Source organism: Micropterus dolomieu, linkage group LG22 (genome assembly GCF_021292245.1).
Source record: "Micropterus dolomieu isolate WLL.071019.BEF.003 ecotype Adirondacks linkage group LG22, ASM2129224v1, whole genome shotgun sequence".
In the NCBI taxonomy this organism is placed as follows: Eukaryota; Metazoa; Chordata; class Actinopteri; order Centrarchiformes; family Centrarchidae; genus Micropterus; species Micropterus dolomieu.
The window spans coordinates 13267656-13291570 of NC_060171.1; the positions used below are offsets into that span (position 1 = coordinate 13267656).

Consider the following 23915-nt stretch of genomic DNA (forward strand, 5'->3'; position numbering starts at 1 on the left):
ATTTCCTCTTACAGAGCTACCACTTTCCTACTTTCTGTTGTTCAGTGAGAAACGTGAGCTCCAGCTAGCATATTGGAGATCTATGAGATATTCTGGTTTTGAACTGCCCGTGGGAGGAATGTACATGTAAAAATCTGTACATTCTTGATTAAAAGTCATGTGAAATCTCTTTTATCTTTCTTCTCCTCAATTCGGGTGTGTTTCCAAAACGTCTCTGGTGAATCTCGACTCGCAAGCATCGGTATGCACAGATTTGATTGGCTGAGCAGCGTCACATGAGACGATTGGAGCACATGCGATTGGTCTGTGAGTTTCCTGGGCTGCTAAACCAGTACAGTAAATGCTAGAAAAGCTGCGCGGGTTAAAATAGAAACGCTCCGTCACGAGGTAGTAAGTCTCAATAATAAATGGGCTGTAGGTCGGCGGTCCGGAGAGGACGGCGGCTGGGTCCGGATCCGGACCGCGGTCCGCCTATTAGTGACCTCTGCTATATGTCAATAAATTGGGGTTCTCTTCCTGTGTGAGTTCCAGAGTGTGAGTTTGGTTGGGAAATGAAGGCAGGAAAATGTACAGATAGATGGGTGGTGTTCTCAAGTGTCAACCTCTAACATTCTAAGAGGCAATCTGCAGCTCTGTGGATTCCATTGCGTGATGATCATGCATTTGAAGTACCTCCAAACCTGAAACCATATCCACCTGGTAACCAACCATAGACCAATTTAGCCAGAAAACTCCAAGTGGGTAAACAGAACAAGATGCTCTTGTAGCACCTGGCAGTGACTGCTCAAATTAATCCCACATAGTCACCCAAGTGGGTAGACACAGTACAGCTAGACTAGTAGAGCTCAGTGGGGTCCTAACTGATGAGGGCCCACATGGATGTGAGACAGGCAAGTAAGTGCAGTAAATTGCATACAGGTGTTGGAAGCTGGGGCTTTATAGTGAAAAAAGTACCTGAAGGGAAAGGCTCTGAATTTACAAGTCAGTTTAAGTTCCAACCTTCAGCCATGGTCATAAGTGTGGGTTGTGACTGAAATGATAACATTATGGATAGCTGAAATTTTTTAAAATTTGTGCTACCCATTATGGACAAGGTGAGGAGCTCTGATATACACAAACAGCTAGCTGTAGACCAACGTTACACCTATATTACTCAATATGGCATATATTTCCTTACTTGTCAGAAATGCCTCAGGATCCCAAAGGAACTGTAACCAAAAATACATGTGAACTCCTCTTAAATAGTCAGATAGTTGCATACCCTTGCATCATATAGGTTTGTGGTTGCACTGGGAAATGTTGAGCAAACAGTTTATGTATGGCCAAACTTCCCTAGATTAAAAGAAAAAACGTAAGAATGGGAAAACAATCTCATACAACATTTGAGATGGTATTTATGACGTCTTCCGCAACAGATACTTGCATAGACAGACAATAAATAAAATAGATGGGACTATCAGGTTACAGCGCTTGTAGCCTGACCATCTGCAGGCATTTTGCTGTAATGACTCTTCAGTCTCCTGAGCTGCGACCTCTGAGATCATGAGGAGAGCAATCAAAGCGCATTCAGCTCTGCTACAGTCATTTGCCCACTCTCAAAAAGCTATCACAGGGTGCAGCTGTAAACATTTTGCTCCTCAGCACTCTTCCTGATACGTGCAGTCAAAGAGGATAGCAACTATCAGTCTCTATCACAGAGGAAGAACGTGTGAATACACTTTGCAAGCTGAATACAGTGGAGAAGGCAGAATACACAGAATAGTCCATGGTACTGTATTCGTTCAAAAACCCTCCTTTTTCAAAAGGAAGACGAGTGCAAGGAAGGCTACGCTCAAGAATTCCCTCAGTCTCTGTTGTTGATGTGCAATACCCATGCAATCTCTGTGTTTATGAGCAAGCCAACAGCCGTTTGTGTTCGTTTTTAAAAGGCACACAAGGACACAAAAAAAGCAATCATTTGAAGTATGCTTTCAAGTCTTTTTGTGATGTGTGAGCTTTTGGAATGAGCCTATATCAACTATTTCAGTGACTATTTATATTTAGCAGGTATGTAAACTGAGTCCTTTATCCACGCTGTTGGCTGTCTGTACATCTCCTTGACACATGGTATTGACACAAAATATTTGGATTGAATTTACTGCAATAATTGCAAAACACGCATGACTTCAGACTTCCTGCCCCTGTGCTAAAGCTTTTTATATCATTAGATAACATCGCCCCCTTGTGGTCCTTTGTTTGGTGTCTTTTGTGCAGAAAATGCATAATGCAACATTTTCAAGAGATACTGAAAGTATTAAGTCTGCTTGTTTATTTAAGAAAGTTTTTAGGATACATAGCAAACACCAAGGCTGAATTATTATTTAAAAAAAGAGGCTGAGTGTGTCTCCTCACATGACTATTTTTGTACCGTGATGAAATGTGAGAAGACACACACACACACACACACACAGATTTTCCGCTCATTCAGTAGGCTTAAAACAAAGCTTTTGGTCAGGTTGTAATCTTTCCTTTTCTTCTGAAATCCAAAGGGACTGATGATGTCAGTTGGCCAGCAGCATTTTATTTAGGGCTGCAGCTCCTCAGATGCTCACCAGCAGCTGTTGTGAATGTGTGTGAGCGCATGTGTGTGCGTGTCTAGGACCTTCCCAGTCTTCTGATCGTACAACTTTGTCTGGTAAGCCAACAACTCTAAATATTGCTTGGAATAGATCGACCACATCCCTCTATGAATCATAATGAGAACACCAGCCGATAATACTAATGCTGAAGAGATAGAATAGACTTAGAGGTAAAAGCCTATAAATAGCAAATGGGCTATGAATGCCTGCTGCAGATCGCCTTTTATGTGTAGTAAGCCTACAGAAACATTTGTATGAGTGCTCAAAAAGTCATTCTACAATGTAAAAGAGTAGCTTTGTACAGTAGTATATGATGTATATAGTTTAGTATGCAAAGGGTAAATAACAATATAGTATTTCTGCATGTTCACTGACTTTCACTTCCACTAACTAGCTAATTAAAAATGTTAATCTTTTTAGGAAATCACATACAATGACTCTCCAGTGGACAGCTGTGGCTTTCTTCCTCTATGCAGAGATAGCAGTCAACGTCATCTTGTGTATACCCTTCATATCACCACAGAGGTAAGGTAAATAAAAAGTTAATTCAGCAACTCATGGTCAGCTTCCAGTGCTGTCCCATTTTCTGAATTGATCAAAGAAATGTCCTGTGCAGGAGTTTGTAAATAAGAAAACTGAAAGAGCCAGTTCACACAAATCCCCAGTAGAGTGCATCCATGTCCTTTAGAAATACCGTGTATTATGACAGTCACACTCACAGTATCCTTTTTACTTACTTTGTAGATGGCGTTTGGTTTTCAGCTGGAGAATATGGAACTGGTTATCTCCATATTGGAACAAATGCTTCTTTACTATGATCATGGTTCTTATTGTGCTTTTCCTTGGTAAGCAATCTGCTGTGAGTGGCAGTCAATGAATACAGCATGTTTTAAGTCCAGCCCAGCCAACAGCAGTCATGTTTCTGTCCCCTCTCTGGTCCCCTCTCAGATGCTGTCCGTGACGTGCAGAAATATTCTGGTCCTGAGCCCATGCACGATGCCAAGGTGAACCCAAATGTGTATGACCATGTCCACATGAAGCTGTTCAGAGCCCAGAGGAACCTCTACATATCAGGCTTTTCTCTCTTCCTCTGGCTGTTAGTGTTATTTTTTCCCACATCTATTCAGAATAACAGAATAATGTGTTCATAATGTGACTCAAAGGCAAATATTACTATACCATTCCTCAGATGTGTCTGCTTGCTTATTCACCCTTTACAATTCACTTTCTGGTGTCCTGTCTTGTCTTGTCCTGCCTTTTTTCCTTTCTGGTTCTCACCTTTTCCTGCCCTGTGAACTCATCACAGTATCATGCGTCGGGTTGTCACCTTGCTAAATCAGGTTGCTGTCACCTCTGAGAACAGTGCAGGTCTTCAGGCGGAGATGGACATTGCTATCAAAGCAGCCAAGCAGCACCAAGACGACAACTTAATGCTCAGACATGTGAGACTTAATCGATGACTGATGACAGAACTAAACTTTCTTTTCCTTTCTTTCCCAATGTATACTGTCTGCAGTTTTCTCCAGTGTAACATAACTTTGTTTTCAAAATGTTTGACTCATGTCCACCTTTTAAAGTATGTAGGTATAAATACATACTGTATTTTTTTAGTGTTTTTGTTATTTGTATGTTGTATGTGCTCTGTTGTCTTCTGTTAACAAACAATTTAAGCATGGTGATTAAGGAGAATCATTTGTGATCAGGCTCTTTTGGATGAAGAAAGATCTAAGTCAGCAAAAAACCAGCTAGTGAAGCTGGAGGTTGAGAAGCTGGTAGAGCAAGTGAAGGCCTCTGAGGAGGGTGAGTAATCATCACTTCCTTAATACAGGATGGTCCTTCAACAGCAGTCATGCCCTTTTAAACCAAAGAGCTGTTGTTATGATAAAATGCTCATGAAAAGCTATAATGAAGAGAAAGCACTCTATTAAACATCAGCAGAGCATGGACCACCAAAGGTCACCTATTGCATACAAACACCAGCTGCAGTATTATAAAATATAATGCAATTTATAGATGCTGTACTGTTTGTGTGTGTGTAGCTGTGCGTAAGTCTCATGCTGAAGTAGAAGCAATGAAGAGGCAGGCAAAAGGTCTGGCACAAGAATATGACAGACTATTGATGGAACACCATCAACTCCAGGTAAAACGCACACATACACACCCACAAATTTTATATGTGCATGAAATTACCGAACACTGTGTTAACCATACTAATACTGGAGTGATTCTGCTCCACAGAATCTCCAGAGTGCTGCAGACAAAAAGGATCAGTAACCACAGGAATACAGTGACTTGTTTTCAGGTGTTGTCTCTCCTCTTTCCATGGAAAGATTTTCTTCTCATTATACTACAGCTGTGTGCTATGTACAGTGCACCACCAGAGGCCATGTTTGTTTTTACAACTTTCAACTGTCATTTACAACTACTTTTCCTTTGATGTTTCAACCGAGGCACATTTATTTAATTGATAGGATTAAACAAACAAACCGCTACAGTATATCAGATAAACAGTAGAATATCAAGTTTTCAAATACATCTTTTTGGATGTAACTCTTGTAAGTATCAACAATGTACAAATTAATTGACATGTTGTCTCAGGGGCTCCTGTTTATAGTTAATGCTAACATTTAAAAGTGATTAATACCTGACAACACTCCAGAAAAACGTTATGCTGTTATGCTAAACTTTAGGTCACTGTAGACAAATAGTGCACTGGTTAGCTCAAAGATTTGACATCTGCCTTTTAGCTTTACTGAGAATCCTGGAATCTTTCTTTCTTTCTTTCTTTCTTATTGTTGACATTTTATAATTTGCTGACAGCTTGGTTGGTGTATGACAAAGACATGAACATGAAAAATAAACAAACAAATCCCCAGATAGTGTGTTTCTCATTTTCATGCTGCGATCATTCATGGAGTCACAAAAAAGGCTGGTACCACATTGACACAAAATAGGATTACATATTTTGTTAAACACAATGCAGTGAGCTTCATAATGAGGCACACAGGTAGATGTGGTAGGTTTTGTAACAAGCCTCATTATAAAAGCCAAAATACAGTATACAATATATAAGATCAAACTGTGTTCTGATATGAAGAAAACTAACATTTCTCTCAGACAATTCTGGTTGTATAGCAAAGTGATATGGTGCATATAGTACTGTATAAGCATATAATGACTGAAAAGACAATCCTGCAAAATCCCAAATTTATTAAATTTATAGCATATTGTCAACTTACAAACTTGTTATGGAGCAGTCGACCATATCACATGATCCTTATTAGCAGACTGAGTTTGCGACAGCTGTCATGGAATTGTAGGTGCTCAAACTCTACATGACTCTGGGTGTCTATTCTCATCCATATTGACTTAAAAATAGAGCTTAACATTTCATTTTTGACCTTAGAAACAGCAGTTTCAGCTTGCTACAGTAGGCTTGAGAGAGGTTTGATTGTCAATAAAAAGAAATGGTATTCTTACTGAAGGAATGCTTTCTGTTACATCTGGACAGGAAGTGGTAGTTTCCCCTTTGTATGCCAATGGGATCATCTTTCAGAGGGCTGCTGTTCCTGTGTTGCTTCTTGCTTTGATCTGCCTGTCACTTTATTCGTTTACAGGCTGAACCTCAGTGTAGTCACATTCACAGTTCCAGGTACGTCACAGAAACAGTCTACAGACATGTTAATTTAATGTATGTTTCTCTTCTTACTGACAGCAAAGCCACAAACACAAGACTGACATGATGACGTTTAACCATCTTGTTCAGTAGTGAATCCAAAAATAGATTTTATCAAGTTTAATCATAAAAAACGAAGATGAAAATACAGCACAATTACATTCTTTTTTTTTTCTACAAAAGTCATCCATTCATGAAAACCAGAAATTTCATGTTTTGTTTTTAAAATGACTTATTTCAGATATCGCACATCTACACAAATCCTGGACAAATGTACTGTATGTTCTGTGTGCTATGGAAAGTGTCCACAGTGTGTGTTCCTCTATACATCTGAGGTGCTCCGTGGAGCTGAGTCAGAAGAGAAGACATGCCGAGGCTCACAAGCGAGTTTCTCGGTCAGGATTGCGGTCCAAAGCCAGTATAAACTGCTCACAGTGTATGGAGTTGTTCTCTTTCTTTAGTGACTCCAACTCTGCACTCCCATTTGCCAGAGCATATTTCTCCTCCCTCTTAATATGTCTTTTGAGTAGTGCAAAGCCTGAAATACAAAGGAAGAAGGAGACTGTCCTCAAGCCCAATGTTAGGCCTAGGTACACTATCCTGTAAAAAGAAGAAAGCAATATGTTTATAAGACAAACTCAAACAGAGTCAAGCTACGTCTCTGAGGGTCACAATTCCAGTCTCAAGTTTTTATAATTATATTACAAGTCAGTATGGAAGTCTCTTAGTTCTACGAATGTTGGTTTCCATTACAATAACAAACTACTAGTGATTTTGAACATTCCCCCTTTTAAGTAGTTTAGTGTTTCCCTTCAATGCATTTTACTAACAAGTTATTGCTGGTGTGTATAAGCACAACTAATCTTGCACCTCTATTCTTATTTAGATAACTTGCAGGGCTATTCACTAAATAGTCTCATTTGGCGCAGAAGGGAATGTTTCAGTTAGCTTCCAGGTCCTTAAAGGACTCACTTCATGATAGCAGCCTCTGACTAAGGATACAGCTAACATGGCTTTTCCATCTGGTACCACATTGTCTCTCTATTTTTTATCCACCTAATAATTTTCTTAATGAACATTACCGCCTTAAAGGGCAGCTGGCATGGTTATAGATGTTTTGTCTTGTTTCAAAGGGATCTCTAGAGTTTAAAAAAAAACATCCTACAAAAGCCCTACAGAACCAATTACCTGTAAGCTGATGTGTTATATATTCTGCATGCTCCTCTTCCTCCGCACATCTTGTATCCCCATTTGAGGCATGTTGTGTCGATTGTGGCTCCAAAGTATATTGGGGCAGGTATTCCAGCTGTGCAATTAAAATAACTTGTTACTTCAAACAAAGAGCAAATAAAGGGTTGCTTCAAGATGAGATATCCATCATTTGAGAAAATAGAATAATTGTTATTGTTGTACTTATTATAATGATTATAATAATGCTATTTAATGGATGATAGATGCCTCAAACACTCTGTGACAAAAATGCTCACATAGGATCCTTTACATTTTCAAAATGTAAAATAACGATACCTGATTATAAAAAAATATAGAAATAGTTAATGATGAGCTTCAAGTAATGATTTGTTTCTATATTTTTAATCCAGTATTAATAAAAGCATTATTCCAGTAATCCTGCTCACACCAACATACAGTATGCTTAATGTCAGCTCTTGGGCGATTTCTGAGCACCTGACATTCACACTAAGCAGACAATAATGTACAGAATATCAAAGTTGGCTCTCACCGAGGGTGCGAGTGGCCAATGTGTGGATTCCCAGAGCAAGGGATTTCAGCTCGGGCTTAATGCACCTACAGAAACAAGACAGCGGTGTTAATAGGAGACTCAACTTTTAAACACGAAAAGATTTACAATTTTTGTACCTAGCAAAACACTACAAATGAGCATTTCATTGATAAGATGCTTTAAGGTGCAAAAGTAGAAAAATGCTTTAGTAATTTATGAATTATCTCCATTGATGATACTGTATAATTTGGAAGTGATACATTTGTTTTCTGATGACAGCAGGAAGCGTAATCTTTCCAAGAATGACAAGATGATGTACTGCTTCAACAATAGGCTGCATGGGAAATGAGTCTGGTGATTCCAATATTTTAGTCCACAAAGGGGTTGTCGATGGACCTGACAAGCAGCATGAAGCCAGGTGTTCCCCCAAGAGAGATAATGAAGGAGCTGAGGACAGACAGAGCCAGGAAGTAAGGAAAGATTCTGTCACAGCTCTCTCTGCGTGGACACTGGCCCAGAGTGGCTGTCAGGTTGCCTGGTTCGGTATCAGCCAGCGCTACACACCTGCAATTGTCAAACATCTAACAAAGAAGAAAACAATGTTTATTAATGATGAATGAGCTGCAGCACACCTCTGTAGGCATCAGTGATATTATAATATCAGTAAAAACTGCTGCATGACTGAATGAAACACGGTAATTAAGCCTGAAAATTACGCTGTGGTTGTTAGTCAAACATGGATGTGTCATGAAGTCAGTGGTGTGGGTCTGACCGTATTTCTGCCAGAGCCAGTGGAGGAGGTACATCCAGCCAAGCACGGAGACATGTAAGTGATCCCATTCTCTCCACACACTGGATCCCACTCCTTTCTTGAGCACAAGCAATCCGAGTTACAGTCAGAGAAGAGAGACCGTTCCTGATAAGACAAGCCTTCCACTCTCCATGTGACAAGATAAAGAAAATGCATATATTATTGATTGCTGATATGAAAAAATTGATTTGATTTATTGTTTATTTGAAAAGGGACAGTGTGCACTGATCAACATTCAAAAGAAATGTAAATGTACCAAAGTTAGCCACAGGCTAGCTTCCATCGGCAGTCCCATTGCCTGATGTTGTAAGGCACTCATAAATACATAATAAAACTAATACAACAAATTAGTTATTTTAGTTTTGGCTAATTCTTTCAAATAATAAGCCAATATGAAAATATAGATAAAGAAAGGCAACACAAACCAAAAGGAGCTCTCAGATCTGTGCTAGCTATAACGATTAATTGTGGAATTTTTCCTAAAGCCAAACATAGCTCCTTTTTCTGAACCTTAGCTATTCCACTAAGACATGAGGGAAACGTATCCAGATATCACATACCCACTATATGAAACTGTGATGCCTGCCACCTTGGAGTTCTCACAGCCCATGGCTAAGAAAAAGAGTGACAGGAAGTAACCCAGCAAGGAGGTCCCAAAGGCAAATTTAGCTGCTCCCATGATACCCAGCTTGTACTTCTTCATGACAACCCCACCAGAGAACATCCCAAGGGCCACAGCCGGGATGTTGATTGTGCCTAGTCAAACCGCAGAATATAGCATATTCTTAAAGGGGTAGAGGATCAGGAAACAATGTGAACAGGCAACATCGCACCCCAAAAGGGATCAAAGTCGCTCATTCATATGAAAGTAGTCCGTGAACTGAAGTCATGATTTGAAAGATGAAAATGACACCCTCTGCACTCATTCTGTTATGCGGATGAAAATAGCTATTTTATTACACTCCAAATCCATCAGGTTGATCTAATGACTGGTTACATTATCCGTGTGCTCTTTTTAAAAATCAATGCCTAAATGTCATTTCACAATGTCCAACAATTGTGGTAAACCTGGTTGTCATCTTGAAGCTGCAGCGTTTGCTGAAATGTGGGAGTTGGAGCATAAAAAAATTATCAAAAGCTCGTTCATGAAAGACTTATGATGACCATCCAGCTCACATGCCTTTGCATTCTTAAATACCTTCCTTTAATTGTAGGCAACGCAGGTTTTGAACAAGCTTGTAACATCATCACAAAGATAACCAGACAAAAAGCATCCAAACAAGGTAAACATTATGAGTGATCAAAATAGCCTGCTTACCCATGAGAAAGTTAGCTTTTGATGCTGACTGGCCATAGTGTTGTTCAATGTATTTGGGTTTGTAGGTGACCATCCCGATGAGAGAGTTGAACTGAATGATAGTCACGCATAAGTAGATGCTGTACACGGGATTTCCAAGCAGACTCTTCACTGTGGGCAGAAATTCTGTATGGGGAAGATTATGAATACCACTTAAAACATAGTTGTCCACAGACCTGAGGACAATGTAAATTCATAAGAAGAAATAAAGTTTTTTTTTTTTTTTTTTTAAATCAATGTGAGAATATTGCGGTCAATAAAGGTCTCTTAGGGAAAGTAGTCACAAAAGATATTATCTACTGATAGCAGCAAAAGGGAAAGTTATAACATCCCTAAAGTTTCCACGGACTGCATGCAGATTATGATGCCAATACTCAATTTTTAAACATTTCAACTTGGTGTGATTATAATTTTACCTTTGGCCATCTGATGTAAATTAGCTGGCTCTTCAGGTCTGAACTTGTGTTCCAATTTTTGGGAATCTTTAATAAACCTGGTTTGCTCTGGTGTGCAGCTGGTATCATGTTTATCCACAGGCATGGGCAGTGATTTGGGCAGGAACCAGAAAGGAACAGCAGACATGAGGGTGATGGTACCAGCGATAAGGTAGCCCAGCCACCATGCCCCCACCCAGCGAGCATCACTAGGGGTAATAGTCACCATCTCTGCCAAGAGATAAGAACCCTATCAGCAGAGTATATGGATTCATTTTCTTTAATTTGCTCCTCATTTAGAACATTTTCATTATTTGAAAGTTATATTCATTTCTACGCCAAGGCAAGTTTATTTATACGTATATATTTATATACAATTTATTTAGAGCGTCAGTAAAAGTCATTTACGTACCATTAAAATTTGGGCTGTGTTAAATTTTCAAAGGCAACATTTCATAACATGAGACAATGTCTCCTGACTTGTTACACGGAAAGGTTTACAACATCTTCACAGTGTTTGCTTCCAAGTCAGATTATACTGTATCACAGTGTTTACCCTGCACCAATTCATTTCCTGTTGGCAGATGTGTTGTATTTTTTGTACAACAACCAATGTTCAAATCCAACTTTCTTCAGAGGAGTGTGAGTACTTTACTGCAGTGTGAAGAAGTGATAATTTACTAATCACATTTTTATTTAATCAGTCATAGATTATTAGTCAGACAACAGCTTACTCACCCATGTCCACATAGCCAATGTCAACGTAGATCTTGGCACACAGCGACCCCAGCAGGTACCCAAAGACAGGACCGATAATTGATATGGTTTGGACACATCCTAGAGCATACAACAAAGAAAGGTGTTTTTATTGATTGGATATTAACCCCTTTTATTAAACTACAGTATCAATCAAACATTTGGACACACCTTCTCATTCAACTGAATGAGAGAGTGTGTCCAAACTTCTGACTGGTACTTTAAATACACCTCCTGAATTAATTGTGTTGAAAATGCAATGACCTTAATCTTCGTATCGTCCAAAACTACAAACATAGACAGTGAGTAAGGTGCATTACCAATATAGAGGGCAGCATTCTCGGACTGTGCATAATCATCAATATAGGAGATTCCCAGAGGCTGTACTGGAGTCTCTCCAATCCCACGCAGGACGTTTCCCAGAAGTAAATAGGTCCACATCGAAATGCTGGACTCTCGCTCACAGCCTACAGATCAAAATGAAATACGAAAAAATTTATGAGAATTGTCAAATACAAACATGAATTCAAATGTTATTTTGACTTCTTTGACTTCTACCCAAAAAATACATGTAACTTAATCCATGCATTTATATCTTTCAATATCCCATATTACTACAGTCTTTTTATTCTCCTATTATTCTTTTTAAACACGACGAGACAGCTTGTGTTGGTGTGTAACACACATGCCACATCACAGCAGGACAGTTAAGAGTCTACTTCTAATCTTACCTCTAGAGAGCAGTAAAGAGGGTCTGTCATCTGCCCTAGTGGACTCAGGTGAGCTTGCTGGACATGGAGAGAGGTTACTGGTTGAGTTCACTGACGATCTGACTGATGTTTCGATCTTATAGCTGCGTACAAAATACCAATGTGACTGTTAAACAAGGGAAGGGAGAAAGCATCAGCTATCGTTAGATACTCACAATGTGAGGCACAAATACATACATCAGAGAGTACATTTTCAAAGTGCAAGACATATGGACACTATATCTGGTTGAGTATATTTCCTGCTCTATATGAAAAGTGATAAATAACTTCAGTTAAAAATAAAAATAACATTGAATTGAACTGAATTATATTGTGTTAACGGTGATTGAAGACTTAAATTAAAGAAATACATGGATGGAACTGCAATGCATGCATATATACACTTTGCCTACCGGCCAATGATGAAATGAGGCATGGCGATCAAGAAGGTCCCAAAAGACATCAAGACACATCCGATTGCTATGATCTTGGGTCGGTGGAGTTTGGCACCAAAATAGCTCACAAAGGCAATAACCAACAAATTCCCTTCATGGTTGAGATGATCAGAAAAGGAGATGCATATGAGTCAAAGACATTATATGTAATACCTACTGCTTTGAGAATTCTACAAAGGCATTTTTTTATATACATGTATACAAGAAAAGTTGTTCAGAATACCAAAACTCTAAGAACATCTAAATCATTTTATTAATTCAGAATCAATCATCTAAATGATACATGTTGATAGGTGTGATCTCTTGTAGACCCTGACCCTGGACTCTATAATATTTGTTTACGGACAATATCTGCATCTCACACACAATATCTTGGTTAGTATAAACTGGGTTTTCCCAAAATGCAAGGGACAGATGTGTCTCATGACTCCACTGCCTGTATATCATTTACAGTATCAACAGTCCTACCAGAGAACTGTGCCGGTTTTGATCAAAGTCTGTGTGAATATTCATATTCATATATTACATATTCTTCATCCAGTGTCCCCAGTCTGTTGTGTGACTGCACAAACCATTACAGAATATCTCTATTTCAAGCCTACATGCTGTAGCTTCAAAAGATTTTCCACTCACTGAGAGTCAATTAGGTATTCGACAAGTGATAATTGAAAGCTCAAAGGGGATGCATATGCTATAATGGCTAGTTCACTGACATGCTGAGGACATATTCTTGGTTTACTTGCATCAGCATCTAAATGCTTCAAAATATGTGCACGAAATCCAGTAAACAGGGAGAGACATGGATAAAATGGAACTGAGAAACTCACCTATTTCAAAGCTCCCATCTATGATGCCGATCAGATAACTGGGGATGTCAAATCGCCTTTCTAGTTGAGTAATTGTACTCTTCATGTAGCTGCCAGATAAAGCCTTGGCAAAGTAGGCAAATGACAAAGCTGCAAGGAACATCTACAGATATACAGGAAGAGAAGACAGAACGCTGTGTCAAACAAAGTGGTCCTGAAGTGCTTCTCCTCTACATTTAAATTTCAAAAGAAAATATTAACCTGCATCATTATTATTTTTTATCATATTATAAATATTATCAGTGTTAGTGTTTGTGGTATTGCAGTTCAAAACACTGTATTTCAAACATTCATTTTTACAACTATAAGTCAACTACAAATCAGCAGGCAGAGGAAACATGCGTAGAAGCATAAGAAAGTCTAATTATAAGGCTGCGCTGAAAGGGAATAGAATGATTTAGTAACTAAAACAAAACAAACAAGTACATATAACTAAGCACTAGCTGGTGAAGTGTATTTCTCTGAGTGAGTATGTACTTATGACTTGAACTTGCAGTGCAGATACAACTTTGTATCAAAGAAAAGCTGTCAATGTTCTTTATAGTTATCTTAGGCAAGGGAGTGTTTTGAGCTCCCTCCTCCTTTTGCAAAGCCACCTGTGGACACTGACAGTCAGTAACAAAGGGAAGATTGGAAAAGCCAATCCCACCGGAACACAGACACATCCATTGCACTATAAGCTGACAGACCGCATGCAGCATAATTGAAAACAGGTGAGAGGTAACCATATCCTGCACTCTTAGGGATGAAAATAGCCAGAGCTTGGAAGACACACATGGGCCTCCCACTATCACACACATGCGTACTCTTGTTTTTCACAAATCCAGTTAAGTGAATCAGTTTACAGAATCTAACCCAATGTCATTTGAAAGCAACTATGAAATACCCCTGGTTTTGACAATCATGGTATTTTTATTAATAACCTGCTTTAAAGATGCATCCCTGTTGGGTCTCTAAATTATAAAAATGTGTTCCAAAATGTAAAAAAAACCTCACAGATGAGTTTCAAAAGATCAGCACTGAATAAATATTATACAAAATGACTGCAAGACTGTGATAATGATAAATGGTATCATTACTCAGTCAGTTAATCTATCTACAGTATATGGCCCACTATGTACATTTTAACCCTATGCAGCATGCCCATTAAACCATGATCACAATTCCGTTCTAGTCTAGAGTGCCAGAGGATCAGAGGACCTGAGTGCTCTGTCTTTAATGTATCTTTGCGTTATGTTGTGAACATACATAACTTTTAACTACTATTCTAATCTGTAATAATTGTTTAGTCTACTGTACACTATTGTCATGCACATGCAGGAGTCCAAAACCCAAAGATAGACAACTTACTATCATAGAACATGAAAAAACCTGCAAATATAATTACCTTTGAGAAGCTGGGATATATATGCTTATTAACTAAATTGATTAATCAATTATCACAATCGTTGCTGAACAATCAATTAATCCACTTATCATGCAATTATTTAGTACAAAGGTTTGATATTTCAGTCTAGTGACCATCATATTAACCGGTACAAATAAAGTGACTTGATGTTATCTTTTTCAGAATGTGGCTCCAAGTGTAAGCACAAATTAAATAGCTGATTATTATGCCTAAATCACAGGTAGTACTGGCTCTCTGATCCTGGGAGCTCAAACAAAAAGAGAAATCCCTACTTAAAAAGTAGATCCTGAACAACATGAGTAATGAACCTGACAGCTTGAGCCAGGTTTAGTAGCCTGTTAGAGTGGCTCAAAAAACAGTCTGCTTAAGGAAATCCCAGAGACGCCATACCTTGCAGCAGTGCTGCCACGGACATTGCACACAACTTGGACTTTACACCTCGGCAATGCACTCAAACTTTGGGTCATGTAAACTGTGTCCCCATTACCCTCTGACCCGCAGTGTATCCAATCAGAATAAGGCTGAGCAAGAAACTTTGAAATACATCTCTCAGAAGTGCAGGCTTCGATCTTATGGCAAGTGCATAATTACAATTCATACCACGGAATATAAGTGGATATAATGCTTCTGCAGGAATGCTGAGGCATGATGGTGTTCATATGACTGCATTCATATCTTGGGGATCTAGAAACCTCTTACCAGCATCATGGTGGGTTATTTTTTTTTTGCCAAATGCCATTATTTAAAGGAACCTTCACCACTTTTTGAAACATGGAAGGGTCAGGTGTGAGCAACATCATTTCACATCTGTTCTTAAAGCTTATTTTAACACTGTTTTATGCCCTTCTAGCTCCTTCACTCTGTTGTGCCCATCTATGCATTCATCCATCCATTATCTGCATCTGCTATGATCAATGTTTGCATTGCTTTGTTACTTTGCCCTTCTGTTTTTAAATCTGGTTTGCACCAAATTTGTACTTATTGTGAGACACTTATAGTCCTCAAAAGATCTTGTTACAAAGGCAAAATTTACAAAAGTGGTTTCCTTTTGTTTTAGCGTTCATCCAAAAATAGTTGTGTAAATAGAAAAAATCTACATAGGAACTAATAGATACTAAATATGGGATATAATTACTTACTTAAAAAAAAGTAGTCATCACCTTGTGAAATTCACTGCTTCGAAAGGTATTTTACTTTTTAAATTCCGAAATATAAAGTTCTGCAAAATTTCTTATTGGTATACAGCTTCGTGGCAATAAAACAGTGTTGTTGTATTAAAAGTAAATTTTTTTCTGAATCTTTCTATTAACTGTATATTTAATTAAACCTTTCCCTTCTTAAAAACCTTGCTATAAGTCCACATGGTGCAACCATTGTACACAGAACCAGAAAGATCTTTTCAAGAATCAAAACTAGTATGCCACTACCTTAATTTCACAATATTTGCATGTGGGGTAGAATACATGTGCAGTGTGTAGTATATTACCATTATATCGTAATGGTAGGCTGTTGTAAATATTAGCAATACACATGTGCTACATGCAGAGAAAAACCCTTTCTGTAGATGAACAAGTGAATGCTGTATCAAAAGCATCACATTGAGGCTCTCATTGTAGGATCACCACACTCAGAAAGAAAACACACGGACAAAAAGGCAGCATTACTGGAATTCCTTATTACTGTTGCTTGCAGTTACCCAAGTATTTCACTAAGCAGCTTTTTTATTTATTGTCCAATGTGCTTCTTAATCCAATAAACGGTACAGACGCTCAGTCCTGACCTGTTCAACTGAAGCACAAACTTTGTCTAAGGACTTTTTTCAGTGAATAAATACCCTGTCCAAAGGGCACAGAGAACTGCTGCACTCAACACCTTCACGTCATCAACTAAGCCTACTAGAAACATGTAGATTCAGACCTTCAATGGGTGTTCATATATTCATGGACTTACATCAATATACACAGAGAATGAAAGAAATTTTTTTTTGCTATTTAAATGACCTTGCTGAAGAAATAGCAGTATAGCAGAGATGCCTACAGCTATACTTTTTAGATATTCTCCACATACATGAAACACACAAGAGGGTGCATTCACCAACATGTACTCCCAGTCGTTGGAGAGATATCTGTGGTTCCCCTCTCGGCCAGTCAGATGACTTTAAACATGACAGACATGTGGGCCCTCAGGCTGAAACACCATGCTCTCTGGTATACAACACTTGGCCTGTGTAACTGCATTTATGTATTCCAACTCTGCTTCAACACTGAATTTTTGCATAAAAAAAGAACATTCCACAAGACTTGATAAAATAATTGTGTAAATAAACATATTTCCGAATTTGATGTACATAACATTTTCTGAAATGTTGGTAGTTTTGTACTGTCTTTGCACAAAACATGGACTTCATGGCAACATTGTTCATCATACCACTGGGCAAGCCATTTAACATATTAACATATGAATTCAAGATGTGCATCTCAGTTAAATGAAGATTGTGTTACCACATGTTATATATCCAGGACCTGTCACAAATGGTATATGGTTTGGCAAAAGGTCGAACCAAGGGCTTGTCAGGGGAGTTCAATACCTTTAGACTGGGATGGCAGAAGTTCTTTACTTCTGAGGAGGTGGGGTTGTTGTCTTGAGTCCAGCTGCCTGTGGCTGCATTGTCAATTTTCTTCATGGCAGCCTCTTACTGTATCTTGCCTGAGCTGTGGTTTCTCTTGAGATGATTTACTATGGCTGTCCTCACTCACACCTGTTGGAAGGAATTTCTGTCTGTCAAGCCCAAATTGCTCAACAACAATTACTGTACTCATCTAAGACAGAACGTCACAAATTAATAACTAGCACTAGCACAATAAAGACAATGTTGCAGCTGTTGGAAGTCATATTTTTCGTAATTTGTTACAAGTTAAAGTTAGCCATTTCCCACTGGTACAGCTTTGTTTACTCTAAGCATGACAATTGAAATTCCTTGAATTACTTGTAAGTAGTTATTTTCCCTGGACAAAAACCCTCTGACCCTGGTACAATAATAAGCGTGTAAAGAAATTAATTAATTAATTAATCAGTCGCATCACAAATCTCACCTTATTCAAACATGGCAAACGCAAGAGTAATAGTTTTCAAAATATAATGCAAATATAAAATAGCTAGACTTAACAAGACAATGGATAGCTCAGTTAATAGAGCAAATCGCCTATTTTAGAGAGGAAACTGATTACAGCTGATCATCCAAGTGGCAATGACTCAGTAAAGGAAGTAAGAAGAAGAAAACAGGAAAATGTTCTTAGAACAACCAACCGAGCACAGTGAAAGCTTGATGGCAGGAAAAAATAGATTTGGCAAGCTTTTGATACTTAAAACAATCAGAAAGAGAACATGCATCACAGTTTAAAGACACTGTTTGAAGATATAGAAAAACTCAACTAAGTTACCAACTATTCCTATGCCTGTAATATTGACATAAAGAATGTTTGACATCCAGTAAAATAATGATCATCTGTTATCATTATCAACAGTCCTGAAGAAGCTACTTTGCTTAAGGTCTAGACAACAATCAAAATACCAGAGGCACCATATCATTCTGAAGAGATGAGTAATTTTATAAAATGTTCCATCTAATGGTTAGAATAATCTCTTTTCAGTGATGATACTCTAAGAGTTTATATTTTATTTTTTGAAATGGTGAACTTTAAGAGGAATGATATCACTCGATGTTGAGTGACAGAAAAAGAAAAGTAAAGTAAGAATTCACTACAGCAAACTATTGGACTTCATGAGAAAGTCAGCCAGATTTGCTTCAGGCATTCTGCTGAACCTGGCCGGTGCATGTTGTTGTTGTAATTGGAGTTTTTATGACATATTGTCCCATTTAGGATTCAGATAATGTCTTTGCATTGCTTGCTTTAATGTGACAGCAAACTAAAACCAGGAAGGCAATAAGTGTCACCATGAGTGTGACTGAGAAAAAGTTAAGTGATATTTTCACCAAGTCTGTTTAGTCTTGTGTTTTTGAATGATGACGAGAGAGAGAGAGAGAGAGAGAGAGAGAGAGAGAGAGAGAGCGAAAGAGAGCGCGCAGTGCAAAGAGCAGAGCTGTGACACTGTTTAAAAGCCAGACTGCTTATTCAGTGACATGACAATTCCCTATGGATCCCTCCTCCATGCACCAGACCACAGCATTTCTCTGCAAGAAAAGAAATGTCGTTGTAGCTGATGATGACTTTCATGCTCCTCTAACTGTAGTAGACATTTGGTAGAAAATAATTTTTGGCACAAGATGGTAAACGATAATGACCTCAGTGTTTCTCTTATATGAATTAAAGAAGCTCTCTTAGTTTTTATAAAACTGGCCTACCAATTAGGGCTACACAGAGAAAGAAGAGCCATTTGATGATGACTGTACAGTACTTTTGTTAGCAATCTTCTAAATTGTGTCCCACAAGTATTCCACATACTACTAAGCTACATTCAATAGGCACATTTATATTGCTTTCTCTTCAGACTCTCTATGGGATTCAACAAGATCGCCCATTCAGGTCCATACAGGATGGAAGCTAAATGAAGTAGGCTACTTTACAAATGTATGGGTTTTTTTGTGAATCCAAATCCCATTCATGGAATGACCATGGTGTTCAGGATGAATAAAATGCACACCTGCCATGCTAAATATTACTGAGCAGCAACAGTTTAATAAAAAAAATCAGACATGATGCATGATTTTCAAATGTTTGGTTGGTAAACTGGTGCTTTTAATACATAGCCTGGTCTAATTATTTTAAATGGTTATTTCTCTTTTAAAAGCAGTGATTGGCATCCTGATCAAGATTCTTCAAAGTAATCCACAAGTGCCTGGCTGCTGTAGAGAATGGCCTTCACAGAGGTGCATATAAAGCCATATCAAAATCTTTTAGTTGGCCAAAACTCTTTAAAACCCCACTGATAAAGACTAAAGGTTAATGTCAAACAAGTTCAAAGAGAATCTTAAGTAATATTCAGTGGACCTTTTGGTACCTTAACGTAGAAACAATCACGCGATCTCTCTTGAATAATTGGTGATATCACATATAGGCTACTCAGCTTGATTGAAACAATGCATATGAAGTAGCCAGATATGCTTTCTTTGGATTCTGCAAATCCCCTACGGACAGCTGTGTGCACTGCCCCGGTCAAGTGTTTGAGGAGTTGATGCTTCACTGACACTGACAACTTATTTTCAGTTTTTCACTCGAATCGGCAATTGTCTGAAATCATATCACAGCAACTTCACTAAATTCTAGCCTTGAAAATAATCAAAATGTAAAAGAAACAACGTCCGCATGATTTCCCAGTGACAGAGAATCTTCACTAAAAGAACATCATGACGATACTTACCCAACTCGGAGCTTCAACCCTTTCCCTTCACGACGTCTTTAACTTCGAAATTTACGATACAAATGGAGGCAAGGTCCTGTTTCACATAAAGGCGTTAGCCGCATAAAATGACCTCTTTTATTCAAGTCACCTACTCATAGGCTGCTGTACGTGCTACTCGGCAGAGGAGAGCGGCGTTTCTCTGGGAACGACAGGGTGGATACTGAGCACAGCGTTCACAGTGAATCACACGTGATGCGTCAAAAAGAGCTGCGAAAACTACGGGCCATACCACATCCCACCTTTTCACCGAGCTCTAATAAAAACTGGTAAAATTGAATTGCAAACATTATGCGGTGTGTCGGTAAAGCCACAAGATGAAGCCACGATTCAGATTCCCGCAGTTAATAATTAATCTATTATATGCAGCATGTTGTGGCTTTAATTTGACTGTAGACTTGCTTTCCCCACAATTTTGCTCAAACAACATGCATGGATAAATGATTCCCCCTTTCCTCCTTCAGTATGTGGTGTACAGCTTTCAAGGACGGCTCAGACAACAAAACGTAATACCATATCACGCAGATTGCTCACACACACAATGAGGAGGCATGTAAACTTAGAAAACATAAACATAAACCCGATGAAATTGAGAAGATGTGGACCACTTCATCTTTGTTTTCACTTTGTAACAGTTGATTGAAGTGCATAAGGGACTTCAAACGGTTCATTATAAAATTGAATGAAAACTTACTTAACTGCATCATGAACTATGATCAAGTCAATTATTCTAAATATTGCAGATGCTGTAATAATGCAGCATAATGATTTTCATTTATCGTGGTGTCTATAAACCTACATCGAGTCCTGTGCTCTATCTTTAAAGGACTGATATTCATAGCAAAATAGGATAAATAGGGATTGACACACAATTACGGACGCATTTATTTGCTTTTCAACAAGTCACACAACTTTGATTGTGAGACAATCAAACACTATTGTCTTAGTGCAGTCAGCTTTATTAAAATTAGTGATAAAGGCACCACAAATAGGTTCGCAAATAGAAGATTCAATCAGGTCTCAAAACGGAGTTTAATTAGAATAGGGCCTATTCACTCAACTCCTCTTGACCAAAGAAAAAAATGGAAATAAGTTGATAAATGAAAGGTCTATAATTTATTCCACATTTAACTGTTGGTGCTTTAAAAATGGATTGATGATTGTTAAGATTCACCCCAAAGTGGTTATTTTCATAAAATAAATAAAGAGAGACATTTTAAAGAGCCTAAAAAACAAGAGGGTACCAATACACCTTTTGATGCTTGGCCCCAGAATAAAAATGCATCTAGATAAGGTCTCAATTCCCCTGTTGATCCTACTGACACACCAGGTGGTCAGACCTCATTTTTTCTCAAGTTTCTCTGTTGCTATGGGGATAACTGGTCTATACACAGCAGACCCACTTGTTATGAGCATGTCCACACCTCTCTCTGTGGCTTCAGAGGTAGGTTAACATAACCTATTAAGCACCAAAAGTGAGATACATAATTTGCTTTGGTGCTAAAATGCTCTATATTACTGTGTTTATATATATATATAGGAGTGGGAAATAAATAAATCCATTTGTAAAGATAAAATAAAATCTTCTGTCAATCTACATGTCACATTATCCAGAAAATCGCCTGAGAAAACTTTTCACGGATAAAAAAAAAATGTAATGTGTGTAATAGCAATGTAATGTGTTTGAAAGAAATTACAAATTAAAGTAATTCATTCCAAATCAAACATTAGCTTAAAGAAGGTCCTGATTTCTGATGTTCCATATTGCTCACAGTTGTCTGAACCCAGAGATATTAAAGTGATAGCAACCACGGTACCAACGATATGGCAAAATCTCTGATGGTAGACAATCCTCTCACAATATTGTATATTATAACATTGTACAACCCTAAATGTCACACCGCCAAATCTGCTTTGATAAGATAAGATAAAACTTCCCCAGGGGAAATTGTTGTGTATCAATTGCAGTACAAAGTATGAAAGAGTGCAAATATTAAGAGTGCAAATCTAAAATCTAAATAAAGGTGCACGTAGAAAAATATTAATAAACAAGCAACAAAATCCAAAATATTGGCAATGCCAAAAATATAAACAAGGTAAGGATTACAAGTAGCTCATAAATGAAGTTACTTCTAGATGAGTAAATGATCTTTCTTAGGCTATCTTTTGAGAATAAAAAAAGTTACATTTTGTATTTTTTGGTCTAATTTGACTTTGTGAGAATATACAGGTGTACAAGTACATCTGTAGGTCCTGTAGATTCACATTTTTAGCTAATCACAACATATGTGTTGGCGAGCTTTCTTAAAAATGTCATCCACAAGACTCTGCTGAGGTGCAAATTCAAAAGGGAAGAAATGGATAATACTTTTAAGAAAGTGACAGACATCAATAGATCTGAATGGTCAGAAAATGCAGTTTCCACCACAAATAGTCCTCAGCTGGGATCACATATAGGTTTTAGCTGTATCTATTTGGCTTTGTAAGCTCACTTTATCTATTTTTATATTAGCCTAAATATCTATCTACTTATCAGTTAATGTAATATTAATTTGCAGACAGACAAACACACAAGTGTCCTGTTAGTTTGATAAAAACAATATCTGCCAAACCCAATGTGCCTCTCATATAACATCATGGAGTTCCATAGCTTTTTCTGAATAACAATATAATAACAATTTCTGAATATAATAAGCCAACCCATGCTGGTCATGTGAAAGGACACATCGCTTTTTTGGAGAATTGAAAAACATTCTTTTGCTTAACAATTAAAAAAACTTTGACTTATTTTCCTAGTTGTGATTTGACTTTGAAAATGGCATCTGGAAGTAACTTATTCTCTTGCTGATTTTGATCAAATGAATGTGCACCAGCAGTAGAAAGTAACTAGGTGTACATTTACTCTAATACTTAAGAACAGTTTATAACAACCTCTCAAAATGTCTAAAGTAGTTTAAATTTGCATTATCTCCACCAGCTATAACATAGTAGCACATAGTAACACAGTAGCCTAATCAAATATTATACAATATACCGTTGACATGGGCATTCTGCTGCTTAATTCATTTATATACATTTGCTTCAGTAAGCTTTTGTATTGCAGTACTTTCACTTGTAACAAAGTACTTCATTGCTACTTTTACTTAATCAAAAGATCTAAATAATATAATACAGAAAAAAATGAGTTCATCATCAGGACTGACACTTAATTAAACTATACAATGCTTATCTATCTACATTGGGATTTATAAAGAAATGTCATTCTATAATAAATAGTCATGTTTAAGTACAGTACAGCTGATAATCCTTACCTTCTTGACAAGGGTCTTTCAATGTCCTGGTTTCCCAGTTAACCCATATATCCTGGAGTGCTTCACCTGTCATCTGCTACAACTGGCTCAAACAACATACAAGAATGTGTGTGTGCTTCCTTTAGCTTCACTCTAAAGAGGGAATAATTTACAATTTCATGTTATAAATACTTCCCTGCAATCGTAAAACATGTTCTTTTCTACATTAGAGAAATATGAATATTATGAATAAAATCATTATCCATTTAGGCAAAAGAAAGGGAATCTTTATCTTCTATTCATACTCTCAACTTTATTATAACATGGACAGACATA

General features: G+C 37.8%; 2 protein-coding genes across 4 annotated transcripts in view; one reads left to right on the plus strand and one right to left on the minus strand.

Moving 5' to 3' along the window:
• The window catches only part of LOC123962343 (B-cell receptor-associated protein 29-like), a 7826-nt gene extending 2373 nt beyond the window's left edge, over positions 1-5453 (plus strand). For 2 of the 3 annotated variants that reach the window (XM_046038405.1, XM_046038404.1), the window contains 8 exons: positions 2529-2674; positions 3039-3143; positions 3363-3463; positions 3567-3714; positions 3925-4060; positions 4322-4418; positions 4658-4758; positions 4857-5453. In XM_046038405.1, coding sequence (XP_045894361.1) covers positions 3052-3143; positions 3363-3463; positions 3567-3714; positions 3925-4060; positions 4322-4418; positions 4658-4758; positions 4857-4892 — 711 coding nt within the window. In that variant the 5' untranslated portion in view covers positions 2529-2674; positions 3039-3051 and the 3' untranslated portion in view covers positions 4893-5453. Of the gene's footprint in view, positions 1-710; positions 895-2528; positions 2675-3038; positions 3144-3362; positions 3464-3566; positions 3715-3924; positions 4061-4321; positions 4419-4657; positions 4759-4856 lie in introns of those variants that run through there. The other variant, XM_046038406.1, reaches the window with a different exon arrangement.
• A 358-nt stretch (positions 5454-5811) lies between these two features.
• LOC123961792 (solute carrier organic anion transporter family member 1C1-like) lies at positions 5812-20376 on the minus strand. Its single transcript, XM_046037488.1, has 15 exons — positions 20251-20376; positions 17459-17629; positions 13425-13566; positions 12556-12688; positions 12125-12246; positions 11714-11860; positions 11376-11474; positions 10620-10868; positions 10165-10329; positions 9407-9602; positions 8808-8973; positions 8432-8616; positions 8036-8100; positions 7483-7600; positions 5812-6894 (listed from the first exon to the last, which is right to left on the minus strand). Exons 2-15 carry the CDS (start codon positions 17552-17554, stop codon positions 6672-6674), a joined length of 2106 nt encoding a protein of 701 aa, XP_045893444.1. The 5' UTR covers positions 17555-17629; positions 20251-20376; the 3' UTR covers positions 5812-6671.
• Between the last annotated feature and the right edge of the window lie 3539 nt (positions 20377-23915).

Excerpts from the sequence above, each read along its gene's own strand:
- LOC123961792 (XM_046037488.1), bottom strand. The coding sequence starts at position 17,554 with ATGAAGAAAATTGACAATGCAGCCACAGGCAGCTGGACTCAAGACAAC. Across the intron at positions 10,869-11,375 it reads CATTGGCTATGTGGACATGG|AGATGGTGACTATTACCCCT; the intron begins GTGAGTAAGCTG and ends ATCTCTTGGCAG. Across the intron at positions 10,330-10,619 it reads TTTACATCAGATGGCCAAAG|AATTTCTGCCCACAGTGAAG; the intron begins GTAAAATTATAA and ends TTCCCCATACAG.